The sequence below is a fragment of the Saccostrea cucullata genome, unplaced genomic scaffold (assembly GCF_032062105.1).
Source record: "Saccostrea cucullata isolate Sc308-1 unplaced genomic scaffold, CSIRO_AGI_Scuc_v1 ctg615, whole genome shotgun sequence".
In the NCBI taxonomy this organism is placed as follows: domain Eukaryota; kingdom Metazoa; phylum Mollusca; class Bivalvia; order Ostreida; family Ostreidae; genus Saccostrea; species Saccostrea cuccullata.
In genome coordinates, this window is record NW_026926389.1 from 193,747 (window position 1) to 214,747 (window position 21,001).

A 21,001-nucleotide genomic window follows, 5' to 3' on the forward strand; every position below is an offset into this window, starting at 1 on the left:
TGAGTGTGGGAACTGAAAAAAAATCTAAAAAACTAAAAATTTACTTGACAGAAAAAGTTTAAGACTGCTAGCCCCAAAGGCATTCACACCTGTTTATAAGTCCCCCCCTTTTCACCTGGAATTTACCACCCGGTGGAAAAAATTTTGCCTTTAAAATTTGAGTATATCATGTATATACAGTAACTTTCAATTTTAGGTTGAAAAGTTTTTTCCAGAGAGTCATGCACACAAAGCTGCTTTATGCAGTGAAATGTGTTATGTTGCTTCTGAAATATCTATGAAATTATTTCTTATGGATTATTTCATAGAATTGTGACAAATATAGTAAACATATTCTGAACGTCCAGAAAAAATGAGCTAATTTTAACATAAAATTGACACATTTTCAGTATTATCTAAAATTTACATCATATATCCCCACTTTTATGTTCTTGTCTTAATATTTAAGATAACTTTGACCTATCTGCTTAAATTTAGCAAAAGTGTTAGACTTTAAAATAATATTTTTGCTTATTAAATTTTAATGCCAGAAAATCTCATTTTGTAAGTGCAGAAAGGTCAAATAAATGATTATGCAGAGCAATTTGAAACTTTTTAGTTACAAATTTAAAGTGTCGGTTTTTTTTTTTTTTTTTTGGTTTTTTTTAAAAACTTATTGTTTAGTTTGTTTAATGCTTTATTTAAATAAAAATATTTAATGGAATAACGTTGAAGATAGAATTTTTGATTAAGACAAAAATTTCAGTGCAAAAAGGTCATATAACATTTTCTTATTAAGGTCATTCTTTTCAAACCAAACAAAATGATGACTTAAAAACAGAAAAAATAACATCTTTGGTTCTAGAAAACTTTTCAGTGTGAAAGCCTATTATTCATATTTATAGAGAAAATACTTTATGGTATTTCATTGGAATATTTTAATGTAAAACGTTGTTTAGAGGTTATATTGCTGTATACATTTTCATTATCAATATCATAGTAAGTTGGTTATATTGCTGAAAATTAAACAAAGATAAAAAAAATAAAATAGATTAAAATACTACACGTAAATATCTCACAGTTCAAAGTGTCATGTTCTAAATTTAGAATTTACCGGGTGGTAGTAAATACAAAACTTCATAATTAAAAATTTTGTATTTACTGCCACGCTGTTAATTATAAATTACAACATGACAGAAGATCTGAGAGGCTTATGTAGTTCGAAGGAGTGACGCTCTTTTTCAGGACAGATCAAGCTGACCTTTGAAAGACAAGACATCATTAAGTGTACTATGTTTGGTGCACACATGCCAACATAGTTTGGAAGACATGTTTATATATAGTTATGGAGAGAAAGAAATGATAATGTCAAATCATAATGATAGAATGGTATGTGAATGTAGATATTAATCTGTCGATAGGAAAATCAATAAACTGTGATGAATGGGTCAGGGTATCATAGGTTTATAACATATTACTATCTATAATTGAGACAAAGTGTACTTTTTTACTTTGATTATTTTACTACAATCCTTTAATCTTTTACTGTGAAACTTATTTAGTAATACATTTTTACGATGATATATTTAATTACATTTTTACTTTTTTTATAAATATAAATTTACTATGTAAATTTGAAATAATATGGTAAATGAAGAAAAACATAATTTCCAATGGGAAAAAAATAAAATATGATTACAATTACTTCAAAACTACAAACTGTGCAGTACATCTAAATTCTTCTTGCAAAAGTGTCAGCATTATTCATTAAAGGAAAAGATGTTGGTTAAATAAGAAATATTAACATTTTTCATTGTTATATTTTTGTTCTATTGTAAAATCATTATTAACTATATAAAAATATTTAAATATATATATATATAAAAAGAATATGTAAGAAAAATATTACTTATGCCAACACTGACTTGAATGTGCATTTATGCTTAATTTAATACTTGTTGCATTTCTGCATACAAAATATATATGTATATGGCCTCTCTTTTTAATAACTAGGAAAGAGAGAGAGAGAGAGAGTCATTAACTTTTCACACCTAGTGCAAGGTCAAGTATGATCACAGGATAAGGTCGGTTATTAAAACGTCAGTTGAACCCGTTAATTTGATCTCCGTGACATTCCGTACCGCTTGACAAACCCGTCCTAATTTATAATTTATAAACTTGCAAGTCCTTTACATATGACAGAATTTCCACTGCAATACCTACCTATGCTTATAGATCAAAACAATCGCATGATATCGTTAACCGCTAAGTTTACGTCATATGCTGCCTTTTATAACCTTCGGTTATATAATTACACAAGAACTCGTAAAAGAACAATTTATTTCGTACGATTTATTTAATTAAGACGATGGTGTTTGACAATGAAGTCCCCTTTGCGCCTTACGGTTATATATTAACATCAATTTGTATCAAATACACAACTATATGAAGCAATTGAGGGTTATAACAAGACAACATGACGTTGACATTCAAACCTCAAAGGATTTAATTGAATTATTACATTGCGAGTTGTTATGACTGATATGAAATGAGTAAATATCAATTTTCATCAGACTTCTCGAGAGAATATAAATTCCGAATAACTAATGTTAATTTAAAGTTTTTTCCCTGATCAATTTGCTTTTTCTTTAATAAGTAGGAAATAATGGAAAATGCTGTTTTTCATTTTGTCAATACTCGTATGTTCATGGTTGTTATGTTATTTTGGAAAAAAAAAAGTAAAAGAATAAAATATACTCCCCGGCCTAAAATTGCCCTGCTTCACATTAACAGCAACGAACAATTTTTTGTTTAGTTTTTTTTATTCACGCATGCCTTATGTTATGTATAAAATTACCTATATGTCCTTGCAGTCTCTGTATACTGTTGTAAAATGGTGAAGATATTCAAATAAATGATTGCTTGATTGGAAAACAAATTAATAGTCCTTCTCTAACATTTTCTGAAACTTTAAATGCCTTTTTATTTTAAAGTTTCGACTTTTCCCCCCCCCGAAAAAGTATTATTATTTTACCAAATTTATCAACAAGCTTTTAAGAGTTGAACGGATTCAATTATGTTAAATTTCTAATGAGCATCGTATTCCTTTCAAAGGGGAACGTTAAAAAATCACGAGAAAAACAGAACGTGATCAAAAACATTTTTTCACCATTGTCCTGAAATAGGAAACGAACATAACAAATAGTGATTAACTTCCGAATAGTACAATAATTGATCTCGGAAAACCTACAAGCAATGGAAATTTAAGAGGTGAGATCAAGTGCCCAGAAGGAGCAAGCATTTTAAGGTTACCATTCACACTCGCCATGAGTGCAATGTACTGTAGACGTCTCTTAAGTTCACTTGTCTAACGTTTTGTTTGAAAGTTACCTTTCACAGTGGTTTTAGTTCCACATCTACGGTTTTTATCATGTGTAGACGGACCACCCCATAGTCAACTTTAGTATGTATACAAATGCCTAACATTTGGTATGAAATAAATTCGACTTGGTGACATCTTATGGTTGCCAATGTGATAATTATGAGGACCATCGAATTTATGAAATGTTGACATCAATAAAGTTTAAGTTTAATCCTTGTCACGTCAATTTATTTGTCAGTAGCTTATCTCGGTTTAAGGTACTTTGATACTCTGATAAGAGAGATGACTCTTAATGACACATATTTTTATTATTCCTTTATAAATTTGTCAAGTTAATCTTTTTTGTCAAACGTCAAATATATTTGTATTTTATTCAGTATATGCATTTTCTTTGGAAAATCATAAAAGTTGAAAAATTTAATAAACAACCGAACCTATAAACAGCCGTACGGGCATGCTCTTGAGTATTGAATAATTTTGGGGCTGAGTACACCATTTGCAGTTAAAAATGGGAAATCCTTTGTACAACAAAACTAAAGAAATTTGATGATTGAAAAGCTAAGTAATCTCGTTTGTCAGAGTCTGAGTACACGTGGTGTCTTTTATTTCAGAATGACTAGTTTATATAAAGTCAACATTTGAATGGAATTAACTAATGTTAATTGATAAAATATAATGGTGATAACGACTAGTATTTTGGCTCCAATGTCAAAAATCCAAAGACAATTTAGCTCAATGCTACATTAAAAAAATGAGAAGCTGATGATTGATAAATAAAGGCTTCACTTTTATAATCTAAGCTTTGTTGTTAGTTTAACATTAACGTCTTCCTGTAGTAAAATGTCAAAATATGTAACAGATCAGTCAGACTTTGTGGTATATTAAATCTAAAGTGCGCTAGTATATATGGAATGGGCATATGGATGAACGTAACAATTGTTTATTAACAATAAATCTTCAATATATCTAATATCGAGCTGAAATCTTCAATATAGCTAATTAATATCGAACTGAAAACCACAACAAGTGTTGTTTGTATATTTTCCTTTCCATGTAGCAAAAAAATCAGCTAACAATGAATACATCTAGCGCCAATTGAGATTGCGACAATTAATTTTTTACTTTGTTAGAATATATACCTTGTGTTTACATAATTGTTGTGCAAATAAAAATCCAGCATCCTTTCAACTTTGACTTCATAATAATTTTTTATAAAAGCATGGTGATCTTTTAACAAAGTACTCAGTATTCAAGTTGATGACAGAGCACAAGACACGCGAAAATTTGAGAATTTCATGCATACACGAGCAAGCAGTTGTTTAAGAATACATATGGAGAAATGGTGTTCGTTCTGCTCATTTACATGTTGGTCATATTGTAGTTTCAAATGCGACAGATTCCATTAAGGAACATTGATACTCTGATGAGAGAGAAAACTCTTAATGACACAAAAGGCTATTATTCCTTTATAAATTTGTCATATATGCTATAATTGTTTGTATTTTATTCAGCATATACATTTCCTTTGCAAAATCTTAAAATATAAATAAACATATGAGTGAGCAGAGGGTTTATGAACCTTAAGGTTTATTTTGAGAAAATACAGAAAATGGCATTTATTATATACTACCTATTTCGGAAAAAGTACGTAAGCCGATGTTTTGAGTTATCTTAATATCATCAACTAGTATACCAACAAAAAACCACTTTCATACTGGTCAGAGAGTGTGCTTCGCAGGCTTTATATTAATTACTCGAAGAGGAGCGTTAAACGTCTTATGGCGAGAGATTTTCTGGTAATAATACTAGTAATATTGCTGATGCTAAAGTGAAAATTGTGACCGCCTTTTTGACTTGAAAATTCAAAGCTTTAGTAAATTGTTTTATTGAAAGAAAGAAAGAATTCAGAACTGGCGTATTAATCATTTTGGCGATGAAACATACATTTAAGTGTTGCACAATTTGACAGAGTTCTTCCATTGATTAATAGGTTCAGATGATTGTTTATTTTTACAAAATACAGATGATTTATCAGTTCATGAGGAGTTATGTCCGTCTTTGTAATTTGAAAAGTATCAAAAACACGGTATCGTGAGTTATCAGTTGTTAATCACACAAAGTGATTATTATAACGAAGAAAAAAAGAAAAAACAAACTGGGCAACAGGGTCTGCAAAAATAAAAATAGAATATTTTTAGTTCACTAGTATGCAGAATCTTATGAATATTAATGAGAAGTAAATCACGTGGAATCGATCTCATGAATAAACTGCAAATCATTTCTCCATATGGTGACCGAAGGACTTCATTCTAAGTGAAATTTAAGTATAATCTAGGATTTGACAACAGAAAATTAAAATTCTGACCAAGAATTAGGATGGAAATTTTTTTTGGAAGGTCATTATGACTCAGAAAAGCATTTTGCAGATTCCTTTTATCGCGGGGAAATGGTGCGATCAATCCCCGCACCCTCTCCTTCTAAGTTACTTGTAGTTATTGTGCAGTTTTGAAACACTCTCAGAAATTCGAACATTATGTGTATAGCTGTGTATTATAATATGTTCTACGGTGTGACTGTTCGGGCGAGCGCAGTTGTTCCCTTCAAAAACACTTGAAAAATTGATCAGCCACTTCAAAAATCAAGCCGTACGAGACATCTCGACTAGCTGTGCACGGAGCTCGTCGGAGCTTACGGAGACAGCCAAGTATCTGGTTGAAACTATAGACCTAGTGCAATTTTGATCGAAAAACATTGCAGAGTTTGTTTGTTTGTTTGTTTGTTTTTTTTTTTTTTTGAAAGATTTCTACAAACTGAAAGCCTTTTTATGCTTTACGTTATCATTTATTTATTCATTCGTTCAAAGGACATTGGGTAGTAAAGGAATTCTGGGAATGTTTCACATAAAAATTTGCCTGACGTACATGTACGTACAGATTTCATTCCGAACTTCCTCTGTTCTTACATGTTAGTCTGTTGAGCTCGCTTCGCTTCGTTCGCTATAACCGAATTACAATGATGATATTTCCTCCTGCTGTATTCATTTTTTCCTTTTCCTTTTCCTCAATTTTTTTTTTTTTTTTTTTTTTTTAGTTGGTCACACTCAGTATTTTCAGTACTTTGATTATTATATTTGACTATAGAGATCGGGATCGACATCCCGATGTACAGAGTGTAAACAAAGACAAATCTGAAACCACATGCACAGCCGCACGAGTTGATTTATCAATTTATCATTTTAATGTGATGTGCATCAAGGAGGTTAATGTTTATATTATAATTTTAATACTTTTACATCATGGTACAAGTAGCAGCTGAGTTGTATCAGCAGGAATGACACAATCTCAGTCTCTTGATCATGTTGATCGATTTACATGTATCTGGTCCAGTACAATTTCTTGATGTAGATACATATTTGGTCCAGCACAATGTATTGCTTTAGAAAAACCAACACAAATCAAAGACAGTCTTAACATTCCGAGAAACTTCAGGCGCGGATCCAGGAATTTTATCAGGGGGGGGGGTCCACCACAGTCCAAAAAAAAAAATTGCAAACCAGAAATTTCTTGACAAGCAAAAAAATAAAAAAAACGTCAAAAATCTCTTTCGTGGGGGTGGAGAATTAATCATCTTTTCATACCAATTTAACACAAATCCGCATTTTGCATGGATGTCTGGGTTTTCCAGGAGCGGTCCGAAGTCACCTTTTACTTGCTTTAGTATATCAATTTAATAACCTTGCAAATTCCAGGGTGGTCCGGACCCCATTGCAGACCCCCCCCCCCCCCCCTGATCCACGCGTGAGCTTTTAAATACTTATAATTTTTGTCGTTGGGATGAATGTGTAATTTGTAGCATTTGTACAACTGACTTGTCTTCATTGTAAACAGAACAGTGAGATCACAGAGAGATATTTCGCAATCTGTGTGATTCTCTGACACTGTAAATGAAAAAGATCAACAACAGAAACTTTGGAAGGTAAAACAACTTCAGGGCCATTTGGTGAAGACAATGGTGCCAAGTATTAATAATTTATGTGATATGTCGTAGGGACTAAAAATTTTGGTCTGGTGTCCCTCTACATCTCAGATCGATGTAACAAAACTGATTCGGGTTTTCCTGCCCCCACTTCGACTGTTTGTGTAAATGTATACGGCAGAAATGAATTGGCTGCCTGCTTCAACTTTTTCCTTTGGACATCTTTTTAATTAAGTCTCTATCACTATAAAACTTTCGTTTCTTACCTTTAACTCTTTACAACTTACAGAATACTTGATATCGCGATTACTCAACTTAGCGGAACTCTTGCGCGTTGGAGATAGGAAACGTCAGTGATCTGGGGACCATGTCTGCATATTACTCTATTCAGCGTTTTTGAATACACCGCGAGATCTAGTTACTATACCTTTTTTACGGACAGTAAAAAAGGAAGCCTTACAGAAATTCTTTGCCGAACATCGGTTAACCATAGAACTAAGACCAAAGAGGAGTCGGTACTCCTGTGCCATCAAACTACGCTTAAATATTGCACCGAAAAGCGAAGATGACTACATCACTAGGAATATTCAGCGTAGGACTGTGGGTGGCGTTGTATACTCCAGCCCAGAGAATACATCCCTTACGTGGTCTTCAAACTTGATTACTGTTCCATTAATCGATATATTTGATATTCAGCATTATCTTTGCACCGAGTCCGGTTGGACTAAAGAACGTTTTAACAACAGAAAGAAAGAGAATAGTTTCAAACTATTTTCAAATGGACATATACATGGTGTTGAACTTTGTAATCTGGGTATGTTCAATATGTACCTACTTAATGGTCATTGATCAAGATTGTCAGTCTGGCCTTTTAAATTTTGTAAAACTTTTACTTTTTATGACTATGAATTTAAAAACATTCCTTCTCATCAAAGGTACTTGGGTCTTGGACAGTTTATAAATATCTATGAACCATTGAACCTTTCTGATATGTAAAAGAAAGTCCCTTTTTTTTTTACACATATCAATAATTTCATACATATTTATAAACCAAGACCCAAGTACCTGTGCTTTGCAGGTTCATGTCAACACCCCCTGAAATATTTTGCAAATTAAAAAAAAAAACCCACATTTTTTCTTTCTTGGAACTTCTGTATATGATTGGATTTATGGTTAAATTTATTGTTAAAAAAATAAATTAATTAAATTTAAAATTTTTCTTTTCAGAAAATGACATGTTGTATATGCGTGCCAGATGTGTGCCTGAAACGCGGCAGTCTGGGGACCCCTATAAGCTGTGGGTACTATTGAATAAATCAGGCCAAATTTTCTCAGCGGAATGCAAATGTATAGCGTAAGTTTCAGATTACATTTTTTTTAAATCTTCACAAAACAAGGTAGTTCAGTAAATTCAAATCAATATAATAAAAACTCTGAAGGTCCAGTACATGCATATATTAATTTTACTATAAATATGTTGGAATAAGCAAATACCAAATAAGCATAGAAATGCAATGAAATAAATGATATTTAATATTTCAAGAGTGTCATAGGGATGACATAAAGTTGATACATGATAAAAACTACTAATAAGCTTTGGGCATGAAACTATGATGACATTTTTAAAAAAAATTTTATCAAGATATGCAAAATAGTTTGATAAAGATATTTATAGGCAGTTTTTCGCAATTTTTATTTTAGAAATAGACAAAAGTCGTGAGCATGGAATTGTTCATCTATGTACTATAAACAATAATAAAAAAAAAAATTTCAATTTAATGTTTTCATAATGTCCAAGCCAAATATTGTTTCTGCCTATCTCAATGTCTGATAATAACTCTGCAATTTTTTTTAAAGTTAATTGAAAGAAATGTTTTTATTCTGATAATGTTATTTCAGGGGTGATGGATCATGTAAACATGTTGCAGCTGCACTTTTTGGAATTTTGGCCTTCAGCACCGATCTTCATGACAGTGCTGGTCCATCGGTTACTGATGTACCAGCTTACTGGACGGCTCCAAAACGCATTTGCAAGCCAGTGGCTGTAGAAGATTTAGATATTAGGTACAGCAATAATATATGACTTTTAATATTTATTACAAGTATTTAAATAAGACATCATTACATGGTTTAAAATATTTAAATTTTTTAAAATTGATGATTAATTTTGACAAATTTTTGTAATAAGAGATTTTTTTTTACAAGGGAATATGATATATATGTACTAGAGAAAATTGTAAAAATAGGTGTAGGGTTGGGTCTTTTAAGTCAGATGTTTAAATTTCAATGAAAGCATCCTTATAAAATAATTGTGTATAAGTGTATTAAATAGCCATGTTAAATGCGTACATGTATATTCAATAACTACATGTAATAATTCTTTTGCAGAGCTGATGTCACTACAGCACGCTCTGATGGGCCTACACATCAGGATGGATACTTTCCAATTCCAGAGGATCAACTTGATAAAAAAAGGATTGAAAAAGACATGGTGAAACTTTTGAAAAACTGTAAAGTTCCTGGTGTTGCCTTATACACGTTATCTGATTCAGATTCAGATTTAGAGGACATCGAATTCAAAGAGATAATTTTAAAAACATAGTCGATTTGATTAGAGATTCTGGATACAGTAGTCTTTGCGAATATACACATAAATATAAGGATCAAATCAGAGAAGGCACGTTCGGTCAAAGTAGTAATCAAATGTGGAAGTATCAAAGACTTGGGCGACTCACTGCATCTATGTTTTACAAAGCTTACCATTATAAAGGAGGTAAAGAAAACAACAGCATTGTAAAATCCTGCCTTGGGAAGTATGGAGACTTTACTACCAAGGCAACTCAATATGGCATCGAGAAGGAGGCCATTGCCAGAACTCAGTATGTCGATAAGATGTTCAATCTGCACACATCTTTTTTATGTGAAGAAACAGGACTTCACTTAAATCCACAGTTCCCTTATTTAGGAGCATCCCCCGATGGACTTGTGAAGTGTAAATGTTGTCAGCAAGGTGTACTCGAAATTAAATGTCCATTTTCAATGCGAGATTTGACACCTGAGGAAGCTCTGACTAAACTTCCCTCATTTCGTGAATCAAATGGAAAAATGGAACTGATACAGAATGTAAATTCCCCATACTACATTCAAATGTTAGGACAAATGGGGATCTGTAAGGCACCATATTGTGATCTTGTACTGTACACTACCAAGGGCATTTATGTTGAAAGAGCTTTTTTCAATGAAGCATTATGGAACAATGTTGTATTAAAGCTTAAAAATTTTTATGAAAGTTATATACTACCTTCCATTTTATCCAACTAAGTGCACATGTACTGGTATGTGATTATCTAAGTTTTGAACATAGATTTGTTATGTCATCCTGTCAGTATGCAGAAGTGACAATGAATAAAAACAAACAATCATGAATTATATTTCTTTTACATACAACATTAACAGTAATACCCTATGTTCAAACAGTAAAACATGATAAGTTAGTATAGCAAACATGGTTATCTGTGGGCTAGCTACATGTATCTCCTTTATAAACATTTTATTCAAGCTTTGTACTTTCTCACGAGAGGGGGTAAAAAGTTACAAAAAGCAGCAGCTACTCTGAGCATCTGAGATGAAATGTTTTTAAGTTTAAGTGGAAGAATTTGTCCTAGTAGTTTAAAGGATTTTAATCTTCGAATCGCCCTCTCGACGTGAATTCTAACTGATGCAATTTTTCGTGTTTCCTGAATTTCTTTGGATGTCAGAACTCTTCCTTTTATGCTTCTGTTAGAAATTCTTGTAAATGGAGGCATGTTCAACTTCGCTCCCTTTTGAATCGCTAGGTCTCGAATTTGAAAACCACGATCTGCCATGATTTCATCGCCATATTGTAATTTGTCCAAGTATCCACTAAGTTCTGTAATTTTACGATCAGATATATTACCCGACCAAAGATTCGAGACAAAAGTAAATGCACCATTAGGTTGTATGGCAACTAAGGCTTTCAAAGTGTTATGACTCTTGTAGTTGCTCCAAGTTGCAGCTTGAGCACTAGGATTTCTCGGTTTTTGTATGAAAATTTCAGTACAGTCAATAATTGACGTTGTTCCAGGATATTTTAGTTTAAAACTTAATGGCAAATGTTTTCTTATCTTTTCATTTGATGGCCATTTAAGAACTGGCTCAAGATATTGATATAAAAAATTTATCCAAGTAGTGAACATATTTGATATTTGACTGAGTGAGACACCAAACAGAGTTGATAGAGTTATGTTGTCTAATCCAAGTCTAAGTTTCAGCATAATAATTATAAACTCCTCCTTAAGACTAAGTTTTCTTTTCTTTCCTGGTTTTCGGCGTTTCTCGGTTTGCCACACCTTTTCACCACCTTTTCTTGAACCTTTCCAGGAGTTGACATTTTTGAAGAGCAAAGACACAGTGTTAATAAATCCTAGTAGGAAAGCCAATGATGGAAGTCCAAGAAAATGTTTAACTGTTTTGTCTGATTCAGTTATTTTGGAAGTTAACATGTTTCTTAGATTCTCTGCATTGTGCTCAAGTTGCTTCTTTAGTGACAGATTTTCCTCTTTCAGATTTTTGTTTTCTTTGGTCAATCTAGTACAGTTTGACTGAAAGAATTGCAGTTTGATTTAGTTCGAGGCATATACATTCATTTTTTAATAAAATTATAGCATTTAATCATATAAATTTATAGATAAAATGATATAAAATATATAATGTTACCTTTGCATATTAAGTCTGCTAAGTTTATAGAAAAAATTAATATGGTTTTACTGTATTGATTTGATGAAATAGATTATACAAGTTTTTTTTGGAAATTATGGAGGGTATTTATTGAAAATAAAATAAACAAAATATTTAATTAACAGATGATAACAATAAATCAATAAAGAAGTAAATATAGATATATCTTCCAAAAAAACTCAAAGGGGAATTAAGAGTAACTTAGATAACTCTTTCTCATAAAAGAACAAAATACCAAACCAAAATATGAACCAAATTAAACAACATGTTTGTACCTCCAAAAGATCATTTTTGTTTTTAAGAAGTTCAATTTTTTCTTCCATACATTTGTATTTTTTGTCAACATCTCTATACCCATTTGACGAATAGCAATGGTCAAGTGGTATATTTTCTAAAATTACTAATGCAAAAGAACCATATGGAATTATTTACAGTTGACTCAAACAAACCAAAAAATTAACTTAGTAATTATAGGTTTTAATAATGAACAAATTCATTTTATTTTTTTACCTTGTTTTTCAATTACAGTGGACCCTCAGATATCCGGACGCCAGATATCCGGATGCTTCAGTATCCGGACGATCTTTCAACGGAACGAAATTTTTAAATGTTATTTTGTCTTATTTAAGTGGTGATTCAGATATCCGGATGCTTCACATATCCGGACATATTGACAGGGAACCAAAGCGTCCGGATAAATGAAGGTCCACTGTACTATCATGGGCACTGGGCTCAAACTCTCTGACTGTAATTCCACCTCGCCTGCTACATATGGGTAACAGACATTGGATTTTACAAAGGCATCCTGCTTTACAAGTTTGATATTTACAGCTGGTGTGATGTCAGCCAGAGGTTCTCCTGCGTGCAAAACCTGATTAATGTTAGGACTATACCTAGTGATTTTGGTGGGGATGCATGCAGAGTTATTTGTTTTGCGTGTAGTTTTTGAACGCTTATAGTTGTTATATCTGAAAAGTGTTGGGTACGGGTTTTCAGGAGTCGGTCTACCATCCACAAAATGATCTGAACAAACAACTAAGTGCCTCAAGTCGCAAATAGGGTTTTGTTTAACACTTATGTTTATCTTTTCTTCTAGGCCGTCCCTTCTGATTAAATCAAGCCATTTCTTTCTAAAACTCGCTACTTTTGGGATGGGATGAAATGATAAATGTTTAGATTTAGCCGTCCTGTTATCAGAGGAGCACCCCTCAGCTATACAATGAACTTTAGGCATGCTGCTTATTTCACCTTGGATTCGTCTCTAGTGTAAACAAACTTATGCCCCGGAAATCTCGCGAGATTAAAAACTTTCTCGACTTTCTCGCAAAAGAGCTCCAGTAAGTTAGATAACCGTGAGGTAATCGCGATACTAAGTATTGCTATGCAACATACATTGAATCCTCGCGTCATAGAAATATTACTTTACCATTTCCCTGCAAGCACTTTATAGCGGGGTACAAATTTCTCTAAAGTTTAGGGTAAATAATATTTTGAAATAATATTTTAATTAGAAAATAACTTTTCTTATTTTATGAGATTCAAGCAAGTATAAAATAGTTGTAATTTGGCAATAAATTGAAGATAACATGAACTTTTTAAAGTGCGTGAAAATGCGTGATTGCAGGGAAACGGTAAATGCGTGATTTTGCGTTAGAAATAGGAAATGCTATATGCGTTAAAATGCGTGACTGCGGGGGTGTTAAAATTAAATAAAAATACATAGAGGTAAGAGGATATTCAATGTTTTCTTGCTGAATATGCAATTTATTTCATGAGTGGGACAGGATTTTTTTTTTAATTTTTTTACGAGTGCTAAGCATGAGTGAAAATATCAGAAAATCCTGTTTCACGAGTGAAATAAATTCCATATTCAATGACAAAACATTGAATTTTCTGTTTATTAAATTTTCTTTGATTTTCTTTGTCTCTCTCTTCCTGTACATAATACAGTCATGGGCTGCATGACGTCATAATTGAGCGGTTAGGACGTCATGGCTATAAGTGAAGTGAAAACATTGTAAACATGGATCTTAGCAACATTTTTGAGGTAAAATTGGCAGTTTTATTTTCTGTCAGAATGGTTTATTTACTTCAATCTATCTATTTAGTAATATCAAGTCAAGGCAGACTTTTTTAACCACACTCTGACTCTCTGTTATGGGAAGCAAAATTGAGAGTTTAACCACACTTCTGACATTTGTCACACTGTGACAGGATATCATTTTTATTCAATGAATAAAATACAGTATTTTACTGTTGAAAATGTAATAAATGAATGTATTCCATTTGTTTCAATCTCCAATGCTGAAGAGTGCCTGCAATAGTTTACTTCAAATATTTTGTTCTACTACTACTGTATACAGGGAAATTTTCGCCCCCGTTTTATTTTCGCCCCTTTTGCCCTGTACTCTCAATTGGGCGAATTGAAACAATTAAGTATAATTTCTTAAACAAAACTATGAATGGGCGAATTTAAAACTGGGTAAAATTGTTTGCAAGCGTGAAAGGGCGAAAATAACACGGGGCGAAAATAACCCTGTATACAGTATTTCCTATAGAAAACCATCGAATGGGATATGTCTATGAAAAATCAACAACTTCATAATTTGCAACCTTGACATAAATCTAATAAAAACATTGCTGATTTCTGACCAAGATTTGTGTTAATCCTCAATATCATCAGAAATCAAATGATTGGTACTTTGATTTATTTCATTTTCAATTTACAGATGGAAATTGCAGATCCTTCATCCAGATCACATAATGAAAGTGATGCAGAAAAGTTCGACCACTCTAATACAAATGAAGATGAAACAAAATACTTATTAAAAAGAACTATCAGTAATCAAGTAACGGAAAAATCGAGTTTAAATGGACACAATGAATGTGATGTTTGTGGGAAAACATTTAACCATTTGTGTAACTTAAAGGTACACAGAAGGATTCACACAGGTGAAAAACCTTTTGAATGTGATACATGTAACAAGGCATTTTCTTATTCAAGTGCACTCCAGGCACACGTGAGGATAGTCCGATACATACAGGGGATAAACCGTATAAATGTCATGTTTGCAGGAAGGCGTTCAACCAGTCAGGAACCCTACAGAGGCACATAAGGACACATAAGGAGGAAAAACCCTATAAGTATAAATGTGATGTTTGCGAAAGGGCATTCAACCAGTCAAGTGACTTAAAGAAACACATGAGATTACACACTGGGGATAGACCGTACAAGTGTGGTATATGTGGAAGTTCGTTCAACAAGTTAGGAACTTTACAAAGACACATGAGGACACATACAGGTGATAAGCCATACAAGTATAATGTGTGTGGAAAAGCATTCAACCGGTCAAGTTACTTGTACACACACATTCACATACACACGGGTGACAAACCTTATAATTGTGATGTGTGCGGAACAAGTTTCAGCCAATCAGGTACTTTGAATAGACATATTAGGAGAAAACATTCAGGTGATTAACATTACTGATGTGATGTATGTTGGAAAACATTCAACCAATCAGCGATAAGTGATAATTTTATGAATGAGATTTAAGTTAGAAAATGTTTTAGGGGAAAGATTAATTTGATAAAATCAACATTCGGGGACAAACAGATGTGAAGAACCTTGTACACATCATTTTTTTAAACAGATTTTCCATTCAAATTTATTTCAAATTTGGTAAAACCTTTCAAGTATGAAGAGGCATTAAGTCTGTAATAAAACCTTCAGAAACATTGTACCATATATTTGTGTTAATTGTGTTGTGTTGGGAGACCTGGCCCAATTAAGGATCATGAAACAAACTTAGACTTAAGTCAAATTTTCAATCTTCAGTAAAATGTTTATTAATAGTCAACTTTATCTCTAAATTGGCAATTAACAGCAAATTGGTGATGCACTATTTATCAGTATTTTTGATTTTGACTGTTTGACTTTTACAACACTTCAGCACACCATAAAAATTTTTACTTAAGCTTAAGATGTTTCAATCATGATCCCGGTGCCTGTAATAGTAGTAAATACATGTACATCAAGTATACATGGTATATGCATCCTTAAAATTTCACATTTGTATAAGTTAGTAGTGAAATGTTCTGAGACTCTCTACATAAATAGGGGTCAATTCCAAATGGAAAGGAAACATATTATTTTACTACCATGCATTTTTAATGTAGGAATATTTATATCGGAAATTGGTATATTACTAGCAAAAATTTGATTCAAATCAAGAGACAGAGAGAAATTCTGTGAACAAATATGTGAAAAAGAACAAAACAAAAAACAAGATAGTTTTGTGAAACACTGATGCCCTTAGTATGGCAGCTTATGGTGAGAGTTGAATTTTTCTCAAATACATGTCAAAAGGTCAAGGTCAAAATTGTTTGTACCTAAACAAAGGTTTTGTCACAAGGAATAAACCTGTACAATATGAAAGCCCTTGTCCTAACTTTTAATAAGTTATATACAAGGTTAATGTTTTTAAAGAGTGGGTCAAACTCTAAGGTCACGGATGAAAGGTCAAACATGTTTATACATGTACCAAATGAAAGGTCTTGTCCATGGCCGCAGGAACCGGGACGTGCTCCCCCCCCCCCCAATAATTTTCCCAATATAGTTATAGTATTCTATAGAAAAATACAATAAATTATTAAGAAAACATATAGTAACGCATTATTACTACATGTATATACTCATGCCCCCTCAATTAAAATGCCTGACGACCTTTTCTTTTGTTGAGGAATTTTTGGTAGTAGATGATTGCCCTCAATTGAAATTGCTGTCTACGTACCTGTTGTCCCAATATAAAATACACATATATGAAGTATGAAAACCCTAGCACAAACTGTTAAAAAGTTATGAACAAGCTTGTTGAAGTGTGATAAGTTGGTCAAATCCAGATGTCAAGACGTCAAATATGGTGATACCTAGCTCAAGAAAATTCTTGTAACAATGAATAAATTTTTGGAAAAATGAAAACCATAGCTCCACTCACTCAAAAGTTATGAGCAAAGCTAAATTTTTTTTTTTTTTTTTTTTTTTTTTTTTTTTGCAAACAGAGAGAAAGAGTTTTTTTTGCAAACAGAGAGAAAGAGAGAGACAGAGTAAAATAACTATAAACCACTGAATATTCGATTCAGGGGCAGAAAAATTCTATAAATATACTGTGCTTCTTAACCCCAATACCTTTACCTTGAATTCTGACCAATTTTAATATTAATATTGTGATAGATATAACTTTTTATCGTTATACATTATGTAAATTGCATAAGTTAGTCTAACTGTGTCTGGAAACAAGTCCTCGCCAAAGTTAATACATCCTATATACTTAAAAAATACTGCAAAACACTTCCAAGATTGTACATGCCTATATGAACCTTTAAAGACGAAAATTTTTTAAACTAATTTCCACAACCTTTTTTCATTCGGAACTGTCTGGATTGTTGGTAGTAAATAGACTTAGTTCGAGTTATGCCCCCCCCCACCCCCCTTATTTGCCACATTGCCAATACACGGAACGAATTGGCACTATCGTTAAACCGGGTCCGTAGGAAATATCATTTTAATGACATATAGAACATTCAACTTAATTTTAGATGTGCATTACTTGTTTCTAACCAATCCGAGTGCACATGTACTAAGGATCCGATTTTGGCCTGACCTTGACCTAAGGTCACTTTCTCGAGTACAAATTTACTCCCAGAAAAATACAATTCCTCTCCAAGCCATATCTATAGTTATGGGAAAAGATTAAAATTAATTCATAATGGTACATGTACATAAGCCAAGGTTGTGTAAAGACTTTCACGAAAGGTTAATGTTTTCTATATACATCACGCAGCCCCATCGAAAAACCTTTCTGTTTCTTTGCAAGGATTTTTGCTCTAGTTGTTATAATGCTTTAATTTGAAACCTTGATTTAAAAAAAAATATTAAACAACATAAAATTTTAACTCATCTAATGGGATATATTGAAAAGAAAATGAAATTAAAGATACGTGAATATAAAGGGGGTTGGGGTGGGTTTACTATTTAAATACATGTACATGTATTTGCCAATTGGTCTTTTTTTCCTGAGGGGAAGATTACAATACTTAGCCAAATTTCGAGGTGTATGTCTTCTATAAAAGCTTTCGGGGTAAGATGGTGTAGGGGTAAAAATTATGCTGCATGGACTCTTTGTTTCAGAATGTGTTGGCACGACATTGGAGTCGGCAGCAAATTGATAAGGGGGGGTTGAATTCTCTGGTCTATTATGTGAATGAAATACTTTAGACATACATGTACATGTATAAATTGTAGCAAACATAACAAACAATCAAAAGTTGTCTTAGTAGAACATAAATCTCAAGATCAGGCCCCGGGATCATGAAGCATCTTAAGCTTAAGTCAAAAAATGCCTTAGATGCTGAAATTTTTTAGAGGTCATGCAGCCCAAAATGAAAATGGATTCCAATTTTGTATCATCAGCCTGCTTTTGCATGCAAATTATGAGTTTCTTTTAACAAGTTTTAAAGATTTTATAGATAATTGAAATTTTGACTTAAGTCTAAGTCTTTTTCATGATCCATGACATAGTATAGAAAGGTCCTAGCTCTCACTTTCTTCTTTCATTCATTCCTTCGATCGAATTCAATCCTCCCTTAAGTCCTTGATCCATCGGTACATGATTTTTTTTTTTTTCAGAAATCGTAATTTTATGAAAGCTATCATCTACAATCTTGTTTATTTAAATACTGAATACAATAAACGTTGTTGACAGCATATTTTAAGAGATAACATGTAATATATTTCTATTGGCATTTGGCGAAATAATTATGCTCTGAATTCAGTGATGTCCAGAGAGATGAAAATTTGCATGCACACTATACCTAATTAACGGACTTATCAACGACCAATACCAATTAATAAAAAGAAATGAAAAAATAATCCTCATGTATGATTTTAATAATTGCTATAGAAACATCAACTAGTTCTGGGCGTAAGGATTTTGAGATAATGATTATAAAATTTTAATTCGTTTTTTATTTCAAAACATTTAGACTTTGTAGGTCTGGTTACGGTAATGTTTCGTGATCTGGAAATTATTTTTCAAGACTGCCCGGCATCCTTTACAAAACGTTTAAAACGAAAAATATCTTAGTTAGGCCATAATTAAAAATATCATTGTTTCCCCTAACCCGACCCTAATTTCTCAAGTTGGGTCGGTAGGTAGGTAAACAATTTTATTTTCTGACAGCAGCTTTGAAAATACATTCTAAAATTCAATGTGAAATTACCTTTATAAATAAGAAAAACACAAAAGAAAGCGATGTGTGAACAAAATGCTAAGAATCGTTCCTATGCTCTTTAAAAGCAAAATTCATGATTAATTAATTCACAACTGTTATTATTTAGTTAATTTGTGAAATATCTCACGCCATTACATCTATATAAATTGAATAAATTAGGATTCTCAAATACGCAAAGACCAGACATACGAGTATATTTTTTCAAACCTCCCATCAGCCTTCAGAGCTTATAGATGATCAATGTACTTTTCTGAGGGCCATGAGATTTGCAGTGGTTCTGGAGCATTTTTCTTTGGAGTTAAGAAGTGGATAATTTTAAATCGCCGGTTAAAATCCCAATGAGTAAAGTTGAAAACAGTCCTTCAAAGGGGACCATAAAAACTTATGTCCAGTGTCGCAGAAGATGCTGGCTCATAAACATCCCCCACTGCTTAATGGAAAAAAGTGCTGAGTACGTCTAAATTTGGAGCAATTGGGAAATGTTTAAATGTCGTCCTAACAAATCTAAAAATCTCGAAAGGATTAAAAGCAAAGAAACTACCAATCTTCAAGGGCATAATTAAAGAAAAATGCAATGAACGTCTCAGGAAGTTGTACCATGATTTCAAAACTATTTGGAAAGTGTATGTTAACAATATTTAAATGAACCAAACCGAATCTACAAATGATAAAAATGCTAAATACAATATCATAGTCACGAAGTTACACCATTAAATATAGAAAGAAAGGACATCTGAATAATATTTATCAGGATGAATATGCAAAAATATTTACAACTCTTATGGTTCCATAATGGCATATAGTATACACAGGAACATAGATGAATTGGTCATTAGATCAAAATTCAAATTAAATAAAATGCAGTGAAATTGAATGATGTGTTTACTAGGTGAGCCCTTCATCTACTCATGAGGCGGGCCTTACGATGTATTACGCGTACGTACCTTAAATTCAAAGACATGTTTGTTTGTTTGTTGTTTAAAAAGAAAATTAGAAAATGTATTCACTCACATGGAGATGCCAAGACACCTCCGAAACACTCTTAATTAGTCATGGTATATTTAATTAACGAATTGCTTCAAGAGTGAACAATTCCAATTTAGCTAAAAGCACAAGATTGAGACGTCGCCCGTGTTTAATGAAGAGCTAATGTCCTGAAATCACATCTGGACCCCATTTTGTTTCCAACACGTCGGCCGTTCTGATAGAAATTTATTTTGATGAAATTGTATTTTATAAAACATATTTTAATGTATTTTATAAAACATGGTTAACAATAAAAAAAATATTGGAATTATCTTATTTAAAAAATCTTTCCAGTCGGTGCGATTTAATTGGGTCGGTCGCGTTAGGGGAAACAAAGGTATTTTTTATTTTGGCCTTATCATGAATTGATCATGTATTGTGATGGCGAGTTTTTTTCGTCTTCGCCACGTCTCCCTCCATATCGTTGCTGCTAATTAAATTTTTAAATAACAGATTTTTTTTCTTGCTGTCAAACCAGAGACATAACTAAACATATAAGATTGGATAATTTTGCCAAGAGTGCACTTTCTACAGTGTAACATTAATCGGGATCGGCATTCCGGTTAACTATACCAATCAAGAGCGCCA

At 32.5% G+C, this 21,001-nt stretch overlaps 1 protein-coding gene across 1 annotated transcript; it reads left to right on the forward strand.

Moving 5' to 3' along the window:
* The first annotated feature begins 7,369 nt into the window (after positions 1–7,369).
* On the forward strand, positions 7,370–9,938 carry LOC134271523 (uncharacterized). Its single transcript, XM_062753721.1, has 5 exons — positions 7,370–7,379; positions 7,779–8,150; positions 8,564–8,690; positions 9,236–9,400; positions 9,725–9,938. The coding sequence occupies exons 1-5, from the start codon at positions 7,370–7,372 to the stop codon at positions 9,936–9,938; spliced, it is 888 nt and encodes a 295-aa protein (XP_062609705.1).
* The last annotated feature ends 11,063 nt before the right edge of the window (positions 9,939–21,001 follow it).